Below are 13,415 nucleotides of genomic sequence, written 5' to 3' on the forward strand. Positions count from 1 at the left end.
AAGAAATAAAATATGGCTCAAGAGGTGTATACCTGCAAAATTAGCAAAAAAATAACCTACCATGCTAATAGAAAGCTAACAAATCTACAACTAAGATGCATGTTAGAATCAAAGAGCTGCTTTGTAATAAGTACAATATTCACCCTTGGAAAAAGTGGAAAATGTTTGGATACCTCTGCAAAACTGATACTCTGCAGTAAAAACCGCGTTGCAGACAACATACCAACTGATTGAACTCATGTTCTGTTACACAGGTGAGTTTGACCGAGATGGGGCCCATTAATCAAAACACTGAGATGAAACAAAACGGCCACACTAAATCTTATGGCCCCGTGGCAGGCGTTTATCTGGAGGCAACCAAGGAGAAGATGACCATATACCAAGCCATGAAAAAACGCCTGCTCAAAGCAGGAACGGCCTTGGCCCTGCTTGAAGCACAAGCCGCCACGGTGGGCATCGTGGACCCGATCAACAATCGAACACTTCCTGTGGCCGATGCTGTCAAAGAGGAGCTAATTGGACCCGAGATGAAGGAGAAGCTCCTCATGGCGGAAAAAGCCGTCACTGGTTACGTGGATCCCTACACCAACGGAACCATATCTTTGTTCCAAGCTATGCGGAAAGATTTAGTTCCAAGAGATCATGGCTTGAAGCTCCTGGAAGCCCAGGTATCCACTCACGGCCCGTTTGATCCCATTCTGAAGACGCATATTCCTGTTGACTTGGCCATTCAGAGAGGTTACTATGAAAAAGGTCTGCTGGACGACCAGATGGCAGAGTTAAAGGTGTTCTACGATCCGAGTACACAAGAACATGTGAGCTACACAAAGCTCTTGGAGAAATGCATTGTTGAACCTGAGACGGGCATGATCCTTCTACCCGTCTTCATCATTTTTAAAGGTCTGAGACGAGGCATTTCCTCCACAAAACTTTTTGAGTCCAACATCATCGACAAAGACATTTACGATGACCTGCAGAAGGGGAAGACCACAACCCAAGACGTGATGCTGATAGAGGCAGTGAGGGAATACCTTGAAGGTAAAGGAAGCATTGCAGGCATCGCAATACTTTCCACCGGTCAGAGAATGAGCATTTATGAGGCAATGAAGAAACGCATACTGATGCCTGGAACAGCACTGGTTCTACTGGAGGCACAGGCTTCAACTGGATTCCTGACTGATCCCATCGAAAATAAAAAATTCACAGTGGCACAGGCTGTAAAGAACAAACTTGTGGGTCCAGAACATTACGCTAAACTCCTCTCTGCTGAACGAGCGGTAACCGGATACAAAGACCCGTACACAGGCGGAACCATTTCCCTGTTTCAAGCCCTTTCAAAAGATCTCATCCTTAAGACACACGGGATCCGCCTACTTGAGGCGCAAATCGCCACCGGTGGAATTATTGACCCGATTAACAGCCACAGACTTCCCACAGAGGTGGCCTTTAAAAGAGGCTATTTCGATGAAGAAATGAACGCCATACTTGAGGATTCCGGCGACGACACCAAGGGATTTTTTGATCCAAACACAGAGGAGAACCTAACTTATCTGCAGCTGATGGAGAGGTGTGTCATTGATCCTGTCACTGGACTTTGTCTCTTACCGATCCACGGCAGGTCTGATGGACTGAATTTCAGCTTCATTGACTACCAAACAAAGATGGTCTTGAAAAAGAAAAAGGTGAGCGTGACATGTGGCAAGTACATGGGAATGACTGTATCACTATGGGAACTGCTGATGTCCGAATACCTAAACGAAGAGCAGAGGAAAGACATCATATGGAAGTACGTACAGAAGACGCTCACTATCGAGACAATTATCACAACTGTTCTGGAAATCATAGAGACGTCTGTAAAAACAACTAAGGTTTTCTTTGAAGGCATCAGAGAAACTGTCACCGCGAAACAGCTGGTGGAGGCTGAAATCATTAGCAAGGATGTCCTTGATGACCTGAAAAAAGGAAAGAAGTCTGTCAAGGAAGTCATAGAAGACCAAAACATAAGTGTGTACCTTCAGGGGAAAGACAGCATTGCAGGTGTTCTTCTTCCTGACTCCCAAATTCTGACTATTTACCAGGCCAGGCAAAAGGGGAAATTGATGCCTGGAACAGCTCTGGTTTTACTTGAGGCACAAGCAGCAACAGGGTTCCTTATTGATCCCATTGGAAACAGAAAGTTCTCCGTTGATGAGGCGGTCAAAGCTAAGGTTGTCGGTGCTGATGTGTGCCAAAAGTTACGCTCTGCAGAGAAAGCAGTGACAGGCTACAAAGACCCGGGCGATGGCAAAACAATCTCTTTGTTCCAAGCCATGCAAAAAGGCCTTATCCTACAAGATCATGGAATTCGACTCCTGGAGGCCCAAATTGCCACCGGTGGGATCATTGACCCGGTTAACAGCCATCGCATTCCAATCCATGTCGCCTATAGGCGTGGATATTTTAATGAGGAGATGAATGAGATCCTGAGTGATCCTAGTGATGACACCAAAGGGTTTTTTGACCCCAACACCCACGAGAATCTCACGTACTTGCAGCTCATGTCCAGATGTGTCACAGACGCCAGCACAGGACTCTGCCTGCTGCCACTCAAAGGCAGAAGTAACAAAATAAACATAGATGACACCATGAAGGAGCTATTTAGAAAGACAACTGTCTCTGTCAGGTATGGACGATTCAAGGGCAAGCATACAACTCTTTGGGATCTTATCAATTCAGAGTATCTAGGAGAGGAAAAAAGGCAGGAGTTTTTCAAACTCTTCAAATCAAGGAAAGTAACAGTTGAGGAAATTAGCGTGCTTATTTTAGGCATCATTGAGAGCAAGGAGATAAAACAGCAAGCGGGATTAAGCTTCAAATCCCTGAGGGGAGAGGTTTCTGTGGTGGATCTTTTAGAGCTTGAAATAGTGGATGAAAAAACATACAGTCGCTTGATCGATGAAAAGATTAGGAGCACCGATGTGCTGAAAATGGAAAGCGTGCAATCTTACCTACAAGGGACAAGTTGTGTGGCCGGGGTGATACTGCAGCCCTCCAATCAGAAGCTAACCATCTACGAGGCCCAGAGAAATGCTATCCTGACACCCGGCACTGCTCTGTGCCTTCTGGAAGCACAAGCAGCAACAGGTTTCATTGTTGATCCTCTGGCAAACAAAAAGTTCACAGTGGAACAAGCGCTAAGGGAGAAGTTAATTTGCCCACAGATGTATGAAAAGCTCTTGTCAGCAGAGAAGGCGGTCACTGGTTACGTCGACCCATACAATGGCCAAAAGATTTCTCTTTTCCAAGCCTTGAAGAAAGACCTTGTAGTAAAAGAACATGGCATTCGTTTACTTGAGGCTCAAATTGCCACAGGTGGAATCATTGATCCTTTAAAGTGTCTTCATCTACCTCTTGATGTTGCATACAGGAAAGGATATTTTGATGAAGAGCTTAATCAAACTCTATTGGACCCGACTGATGACACAAAAGGATTTTTTGACCCAAACACCAAAGAGAATCTGACATACTTGGACATGTTAGGTAGGTGCATAAAAGATAAAGAAACTGGATTGTTCCTCTTGCCGATTGCTGTCACACCAAAAGCGTCAACGACAAACGTGAAGTCGTACACCGACAGACAGATTAAACAAGAGTTTGACGAGACAACTGTGAGCATATCAGTCGGACGCTATGCAGGGAAATCTGTTTCTCTGTGGGACTTGCTCCACTCTGGCTACTTCACTGAAGAACATCGCTTTGAACTGATTGATACATTCAGAGCAAGAAAGGTTAGCATTCAAACCCTAATTACAATCGTCAGGTCCACAATTGAAAAACTGGTTAGGAGTGAAACTCCAAAAACGATCATGGGTCTAAGAAAGCATGTTTCTGCCAAACAACTTCTAGACTCTGGTATTATTAACGCTATTACATTCAAAAAGATTAACGAAGAGCAAGTGTCTTTTGAAGGAGTTGCCAAACGGGATTGTGTGAGACGATACCTGAATGGAACCGCCAGCATTGCTGGAATTAGGATGTATCCGTCCCAGACTGTTGTAAGCATATATGCTGCAAAAAGGGATTGTGTGTTGACAAATGGTGTGGCGCTTTTGCTGCTGGAAGCACAGGCATCCACAGGTTGGATAATCGATCCTACCAAAAACAAGTTTTACACTGTTGACCAAGCGGCACTTGAGGAGGTAATTGGACCAGATGTACATGAGCAGCTTCTGGTAGCTGAACAAGCTGTCACTGGGTATAAAGATCCCTATACTGACGCATCAATATCTTTGTATGAGGCTATGAATAACCAGCTGATCCAAAGAAAAGATGGCATTCGCCTTCTTGAAGCACAAATAGCAACAGGTGGAATTATAGACCCACATATGAGCATCAGAGTACCTGCTAATGTTGCAGTCCAAAACAGACTTCTGGATGACGAACTCAAAAACCTTCTGCTGAATTCCACCGATGAAACAAAAGGACACTTTGACCCAAACACCAAAGAAAAAATCTCCTACCTTGAGCTAATGGAGAGATGTGAAAAGGATCCAAAAACGGGCCTGCTTCTTCTGCCATTACAGACAGGTGAATGCGACATTGTTCACTCAGAAGAAAAAATGCAGCTCGAGTTCAAAAACAAAACATTTGTTATGAAAACATGGCTATTCCAAAAGAAAGAAGTCACCCTATGGGAAGCGTTAATGTCTCAATACGTCTCCCAACAAAGAAGAGACCAGCTTATACAACAATATAAGACTGGTACCATGACAATTGATGAATTAATTGAAGTACTCACAGTCATCATTACAGAGGTGTCATCCAAAGAAAGAAGTTTCAAAGGACTAAGGAAGCATGTCACTGCAAGTGAGTTGTTTGAATCCAAAATCATCTCAAAGGAGCTTTTTACACGGATTATAAATGGGGAAGTGACCGAAGAGAATGTCAACAAAATGGAATCCATTCAGAAGTATCTTGGAGCTACAAATTGTATAGCCGGTGTCAGAGTTGAGTCTACAAAAAAAGTTATGAGCATATACGAAGCACAGACAAGAGGCCTGCTGACCCCTGGTACTTCTCTTGTACTCTTGGAAGCCCAAGCTGCCACTGGCTTTGTCATTGACCCAGTCAACAACAAGAAACTTTCAGTAGAAGAAGCTGTTGCTCAGAGAGTGGTCGGCAACGAGTGGAAAAACAAACTACTCTCAGCAGAACAAGCAGTCACAGGATACAAAGACCCCTACACTGGTGGGAAAATTTCCTTATTCCAGGCATTGAATAAGAATCTCATTGTCAAAGATCATGGAATTCGTCTCCTTGAAGCTCAAATTGCCACCGGAGGCATCATTGACCCAATATACAGTCACAGAGTGCCTGTGCAGGTGGCATATGAAAGAGGCTACTTTGACGAGGAAATGAACCAAATTTTGTCCGACCCAGATGACGACACCAAAGGCTTATTTGATCCCAACACAAATGAGAACCTTACCTACCTCCAACTGATAGAGAGGTGTGTCACAGACCCCATCACTGGACTTAATTTGCTATCCATTGTAAAGAAAGGGGAGTTCTATTTCTTTGTTGACGAGGCAACAAAACTCATTCTGAAATCAACAACAACCACCAAAGCAGGAGATAAGTACCAAGGAATGACAGTCTCGCTGTGGGAACTGCTGTACTCTAGATACATAACTGAGGAGAGAAGGCGAGAACTTGTGCAGCAGTACAAGTCCGGAGCAATCACAATCCAACGTTTCTTGGAGATCATTTTGATGATTATTCAGCAGCAGACCACCACCACTACCTCATCATCAGCAGTCACATGTCTGACTCAAGAAACAACAGTGGACAACAGCACCATAGAAACCACAATCAGCACCAGAGTTACAGAGACAACAGACATGGAAAGTTTTCAAGGAATAAGGAAGGATGTCAGTGCTACAGAGTTGCTTAAATCAAAAATCATCGGTGAAGAAATCTACAAAGATCTAAATGCAGGAAAAATCACTGTGCAGGAAGTTAGTCAAATGCGATCCGTCCGCAAGTACCTGGAGGGGACTAACAGCATTGCAGGAGTATACTTGCAGTCAACCAAGGAGACCCTAAGCATATATGAAGCCAAATCCAGAGGCCTGCTTACCCCTGGTACATCTCTGGTTCTGCTAGAAGCCCAAGCTGCCACTGGCTTTGTTATTGACCCAGTCAACAACAAGAAACTTTCAGTAGAAGAAGCTGTTGCTCAGAGAGTGGTCGGCAACGAGTGGAAAAACAAACTACTCTCAGCAGAACGAGCAGTCACAGGATACAGAGACCCTTACACTGAAGGCACCATATCTTTGTTCCAGGCGCTGAAAAAAGACCTGATAGTCAAGGATCATGGAATTCGTCTCCTTGAAGCTCAAATTGCCACAGGAGGCATCATCGACCCAGTAAACAGTCACAGAGTGCCTGTGCAGGTGGCATATGAAAGAGGCTACTTTGACGAAGAAATGAACCAAATTTTGTCCGACCCAGATGACGACACCAAGGGCTTTTTCGATCCCAACACACAAGAGAACCTCACCTATCTCCAACTGATAGAGAGGTGTGTCACAGACCCCATCACTGGTCTGAGTCTGCTGGTTATTGTGAAGAAAGGGGAGTTTTACTTCTTTGTTGACGAAGCCACAAAACACATTCTGAAATCGACAACAACCACCAAAGCAGGAGAGGAGTACCAAGGAATGACAGTCTCGCTGTGGGAACTGCTCTACTCCAGATACATAACTGAGGAGAGAAGGCGAGAACTTGTGCAGCAGTACAAGTCCGGAGCAATCACAATCCAACATTTTTTGGAGATCATATTGATGATTATTCAACAGCAGACCACCACCTCAACATCAGCAGTCACATGTCTGACTCAAGAAACAACAGTGGACAGCAGCACCATAGAAACCACAATCAGCACCACAGTTACAGAGACAACAGACATGGAAAGTTTTCAAGGAATAAGGAAGGATGTCAGTGCTACAGAGTTGCTTAAATCAAAAATTATTGGTGAAGAAATCTACAAAGATCTAAATGCAGGAAAAGTCACTGTGCAGGAAGTTAGTCAAATGCGATCCGTCCGCAAGTACCTGGAGGGGACCAACAGCATTGCAGGAGTATACTTGCAGTCAACCAAGGAGACCCTAAGCATATATGAAGCCAAATCCAGAGGCCTGCTGACCCCTGGTACATCTCTGGTTCTGCTAGAAGCCCAAGCTGCCACTGGCTTTGTCATTGACCCAGTCAACAACAAGAAACTTTCAGTAGAAGAAGCTGTTGCTCAGAGAGTGGTTGGCAACGAGTGGAAAAAAAAACTGCTATCAGCAGAACGAGCAGTCACAGGATACAGAGACCCTTACACTGAAGGCACCATATCTTTGTTCCAGGCTCTGAAAAAAGACCTGATAGTCAAGGATCATGGAATTCGTCTCCTCGAAGCTCAAATTGCCACAGGAGGCATCATCGACCCAGTAAACAGTCACAGAGTGCCTGTGCAGATGGCATATGAAAGAGGCTACTTTGACGAAGAAATGAACCAAATTTTGTCCGACCCAGATGACGACACCAAGGGCTTTTTCGACCCCAACACACAAGAGAACCTTACCTATCTCCAACTGATAGAGAGGTGTGTCACAGACCCCATCACTGGTCTGAGTCTGCTGGTTATTGTGAAGAAAGGGGAGTTCTACTTCTTTGTTGACGAAGCCACAAAACACATTCTGAAATCGACAACAACCACCAAAGCAGGAGAGGAGTACCAAGGAATGACAGTCTCGCTGTGGGAACTGCTCTACTCCAGATACATAACTGAGGAGAGAAGGCGAGAACTTGTGCAGCAGTACAAGTCCGGATCAATCACGATCCAGCGTTTCTGGGAAATAATCTTTATGATTATTCAGCAGCAGACCACCACCACCAACTCATCATCAGCAGTCACAGGTCTGACTCAAGAAACAACAGTGGACAGCAGCACCATAGAAACCACAATCAGCACCACAGTTACAGAGACCACAGACATGGAAAGTTTTCAAGGAATAAGGAAGGATGTCAGTGCTACTGAGTTGCTTAAATCAAAAATCATCGGTGAAGAAATCTACAAAGATCTAAATGCAGGAAAAGTCACTGTGCAGGAAGTTAGTCAAATGCGATCCGTCCGCAAGTACCTGGAGGGGACCAACAGCATTGCAGGAGTATACTTGCAGTCAACCAAGGAGACCCTAAGCATATATGAAGCCAAATCCAGAGGCCTGCTGACCCCTGGTACATCTCTGGTTCTGCTAGAAGCCCAAGCTGCCACTGGCTTTGTCATTGACCCAGTCAACAACAAGAAACTTTCAGTAGAAGAAGCTGTTGCTCAGAGAGTGGTTGGTAACGAGTGGAAAAACAAACTGCTATCAGCAGAACGAGCAGTCACAGGATACCGAGACCCTTACACTGAAGGCACCATATCTTTGTTCCAGGCTCTGAAAAAAGACCTGATAGTCAAGGATCATGGAATTCGTCTCCTTGAAGCTCAAATTGCCACCGGAGGCATCATCGACCCAGTAAACAGTCACAGAGTGCCTGTGCAGGTGGCATATGAAAGAGGCTACTTTGACGAAGAAATGAACCAAATTTTGTCCGACCCAGATGATGACACCAAGGGCTTTTTCGATCCCAACACACAAGAGAACCTCACCTATCTCCAACTGATAGAGAGGTGTGTCACAGACCCCATCACTGGTCTGAGTCTGTTGGTTATTGTGAAGAAAGGGGAGTTCTACTTCTTTGTTGACGAAGCCACAAAACACATTCTGAAATCGACAACAACCACCAAAGCAGGAGAGGAGTACCAAGGAATGACAGTCTCGCTGTGGGAACTGCTCTACTCCAGATACATAACTGAGGAGAGAAGGCGAGAACTTGTGCAGCAGTACAAGTCCGGAGCAATCACAATCCAACGTTTCTTGGAGATCATATTGATGATTATTCAACAGCAGACCACCACCTCAACATCAGCAGTCACATGTCTGACTCAAGAAACAACAGTGGACAGCAGCACCATAGAAACCACAATCAGCACCACAGTTACAGAGACAACAGACATGGAAAGTTTTCAAGGAATAAGGAAGGATGTCAGTGCTACAGAGTTGCTTAAATCAAAAATTATTGGTGAAGAAATGTACAAAGATCTAAATGCAGGAAAAGTCACTGTGCAGGAAGTTAGTCAAATGCGATCCGTCCGCAAGTACCTGGAGGGGACCAACAGCATTGCAGGAGTATACTTGCAGTCAACCAAGGAGACCCTAAGCATATATGAAGCCAAATCCAGAGGCCTGCTGACCCCTGGTACATCTCTGGTTCTGCTAGAAGCCCAAGCTGCCACTGGCTTTGTCATTGACCCAGTCAACAACAAGAAACTTTCAGTAGAAGAAGCTGTTGCTCAGAGAGTGGTTGGCAACGAGTGGAAAAAAAAACTGCTATCAGCAGAACGAGCAGTCACAGGATACAGAGACCCTTACACTGAAGGCACCATATCTTTGTTCCAGGCTCTGAAAAAAGACCTGATAGTCAAGGATCATGGAATTCGTCTCCTCGAAGCTCAAATTGCCACGGGAGGCATCATCGACCCAGTAAACAGTCACAGGGTGCCTGTGCAGGTGGCATATGAAAGAGGGTACTTTGACGAAGAAATGAACCAAATTTTGTCCGACCCAGATGACGACACCAAGGGCTTTTTCGATCCCAACACACAAGAGAACCTCACCTATCTCCAACTGATAGAGAGGTGTGTCACAGACCCCATCACTGGTCTGAGTCTGCTGGTTATTGTGAAGAAAGGGGAGTTCTACTTCTTTGTTGACGAAGCCACAAAACACATTCTGAAATCGACAACAACCACCAAAGCAGGAGAGGAGTACCAAGGAATGACAGTCTCGCTGTGGGAACTGCTCTACTCCAGATACATAACTGAGGAGAGAAGGCGAGAACTTGTGCAGCAGTACAAGTCCGGATCAATCACGATCCAGCGTTTCTGGGAAATAATCTTGATGATTATTCAGCAGCAGACCACCACCACCAACTCATCATCAGCAGTCACATGTCTGACTCAAGAAACAACAGTGGACAGCAGCACCATAGAAACAACAATCAGCACCACAGTTACAGAGACCACAGACATGGAAAGTTTTCAAGGAATAAGGAAGGATGTCAGTGCTACTGAGTTGCTTAAATCAAAAATCATCGGTGAAGAAATCTACAAAGATCTAAATGCAGGAAAAGTCACTGTGCAGGAAGTTAGTCAAATGCGATCTGTCCGCAAGTACCTGGAGGGGACTAACAGCATTGCAGGAGTATACTTGCAGTCATCCAAGGAGACCCTAAGCATATATGAAGCCAAATCCAGAGGCCTGCTTACCCCTGGTACATCTCTGGTTCTGCTAGAAGCCCAAGCTGCCACTGGCTTTGTCATTGACCCAGTCAACAACAAGAAACTTTCAGTAGAAGAAGCTGTTGCTCAGAGAGTGGTTGGCAACGAGTGGAAAAACAAACTACTCTCAGCAGAACGAGCAGTCACAGGATACAGAGACCCTTACACTGAAGGCACCATATCTTTGTTCCAGGCTCTGAAAAAAGACCTGATAGTCAAGGATCATGGAATTCGTCTCCTCGAAGCTCAAATTGCCACGGGAGGCATCATCGACCCAGTAAACAGTCACAGGGTGCCTGTGCAGGTGGCATATGAAAGAGGGTACTTTGACGAAGAAATGAACCAAATTTTGTCCGACCCAGATGACGACACCAAGGGCTTTTTCGATCCCAACACACAAGAGAACCTCACCTATCTCCAACTGATAGAGAGGTGTGTCACAGACCCCATCACTGGTCTGAGTCTGCTGGTTATTGTGAAGAAAGGGGAGTTCTACTTCTTTGTTGACGAAGCCACAAAACACATTCTGAAATCGACAACAACCACCAAAGCAGGAGAGGAGTACCAAGGAATGACAGTCTCGCTGTGGGAACTGCTCTACTCCAGATACATAACTGAGGAGAGAAGGCGAGAACTTGTGCAGCAGTACAAGTCCGGATCAATCACGATCCAGCGTTTCTGGGAAATAATCTTGATGATTATTCAGCAGCAGACCACCACCACCAACTCATCATCAGCAGTCACATGTCTGACTCAAGAAACAACAGTGGACAGCAGCACCATAGAAACAACAATCAGCACCACAGTTACAGAGACCACAGACATGGAAAGTTTTCAAGGAATAAGGAAGGATGTCAGTGCTACTGAGTTGCTTAAATCAAAAATCATCGGTGAAGAAATCTACAAAGATCTAAATGCAGGAAAAGTCACTGTGCAGGAAGTTAGTCAAATGCGATCTGTCCGCAAGTACCTGGAGGGGACTAACAGCATTGCAGGAGTATACTTGCAGTCATCCAAGGAGACCCTAAGCATATTTGAAGCCAAATCCAGAGGCCTGCTTACCCCTGGTACATCTCTGGTTCTGCTAGAAGCCCAAGCTGCCACTGGCTTTGTCATTGACCCAGTCAACAACAAGAAACTTTCAGTAGAAGAAGCTGTTGCTCAGAGAGTGGTTGGTAACGAGTGGAAAAACAAACTGCTATCAGCAGAACGAGCAGTCACAGGATACCGAGACCCTTACACTGAAGGCACCATATCTTTGTTCCAGGCTCTGAAAAAAGACCTGATAGTCAAGGATCATGGAATTCGTCTCCTCGAAGCTCAAATTGCCACGGGAGGCATCATCGACCCAGTAAACAGTCACAGGGTGCCTGTGCAGGTGGCATATGAAAGAGGCTACTTTGACGAAGAAATGAACCAAATTTTGTCCGACCCAGATGACGACACCAAGGGCTTTTTCGATCCCAACACACAAGAGAACCTCACCTATCTCCAACTGATAGAGAGATGTGTCACAGACCCCATCACTGGTCTGAGTCTGCTGGTTATTGTGAAGAAAGGGGAGTTCTACTTCTTTGTTGACGAAGCCACAAAACACATTCTGAAATCGACAACAACCACCAAAGCAGGAGAGGAGTACCAAGGAATGACAGTCTCGCTGTGGGAACTGCTCTACTCCAGATACATAACTGAGGAGAGAAGGCGAGAACTTGTGCAGCAGTACAAGTCCGGAGCAATCACAATCCAACGTTTCTTGGAAATAATCTTGATGATTATTCAGCAGCAGACCACCACCTCATCATCAGCAGTCACAGGTCTGACTCAAGAAACAACAGTGGACAGCAGCACCTTAGAAACCACAATCAGCACCACAGTTACAGAGACAACAGACATGGAAAGTTTTCAAGGAATAAGGAAGGATGTCAGTGCTACAGAGTTGCTTAAATCAAAAATCATCAGTGAAGACATCTACAAAGATCTAAATGCAGGAAAAGTCACTGTGCGGGAAGTTAGTCAAATGCAATCTGTCCGCAAGTACCTGGAGGGGACCAACAGCATTGCAGGAGTATACTTGCAGTCAACCAAGGAGACCCTAAGCATATATGAAGCCAAATCCAGACACAGGCTGCCCCCTGGTACATCTCTGGTTCTGCTAGAAGCCCAAGCTGCCACTGGCTTTGTTATTGACCCAGTCAACAACAAGAAACTTTCAGTAGAAGAAGCTGTTGCTCAGAGAGTGGTCGGCAAAGAGTGGAAAAACAAACTACTCTCAGCAGAACGAGCAGTCACAGGATACAGAGACCCTTACACTGAAGGCACCATATCTTTGTTCCAGGCTCTGAAAAAAGACCTGATAGTCAAGGATCATGGAATTCGTCTCCTTGAAGCTCAAATTGCCACAGGAGGCATCATCGACCCAGTAAACAGTCACAGAGTGCCTGTGCAGGTGGCATATGAAAGAGGCTACTTTGACGAAGAAATGAACCAAATTTTGTCCGACCCAGATGACGACACCAAGGGCTTTTTCGATCCCAACACACAAGAGAACCTTACCTATCTCCAACTGATAGAGAGGTGTGTCACAGACCCCATCACTGGACTTATCCTACTCCCCTTGTACAAGTAAAGAGCACCGTAGTCCTTGGTGCTTAATATCTTGTTTGATATCTTAATCTGTATTGTGGCAAGCATATGTTGTCTACCCAAGCCTTTATAACGTTTGATTAGACTGTGAATTTTTTTTTAACTTCCTCAACTTTGACAATCTTTTTTTTTCATTTAAGTTTGTGTTTTAGTGACATACAGAGAACCATAATCTACGCCTTTACCAGCAACGTAATTCATTCCTAATACGTTGAGAAATGACTGAGTTCTAACCTGCATTTTAAGTTTTACCCGACCTGTTCTTTAAGTTGTTGAAAAAAGTGATCAAATAAATGACTTTGAGAGCTATTTTTTTACTTTTATTTTAATGATTAGGCCTTGATATTATGTTGATATA

The 13,415-nt window shown here is 44.8% G+C and overlaps 2 protein-coding genes across 2 annotated transcripts in view; both read left to right on the plus strand.

The window, feature by feature from the left end:
• The window catches only part of LOC133550863 (epiplakin-like), a 47,542-nt gene that overhangs the window by 29,540 nt on the left and 4,587 nt on the right, over positions 1 to 13,415 (plus strand). The window lies entirely within an intron of this gene.
• Positions 231 to 13,366, plus strand: LOC133550864 (epiplakin-like). The gene has a single exon (XM_061896970.1). It carries the CDS (start codon positions 270 to 272, stop codon positions 13,038 to 13,040), a length of 12,771 nt encoding a protein of 4,256 aa, XP_061752954.1. The 5' UTR covers positions 231 to 269; the 3' UTR covers positions 13,041 to 13,366.

This window comes from Nerophis ophidion, linkage group LG04 (genome assembly GCF_033978795.1).
Source record: "Nerophis ophidion isolate RoL-2023_Sa linkage group LG04, RoL_Noph_v1.0, whole genome shotgun sequence".
Lineage (NCBI taxonomy): Eukaryota > Metazoa > Chordata > Actinopteri > Syngnathiformes > Syngnathidae > Nerophis > Nerophis ophidion.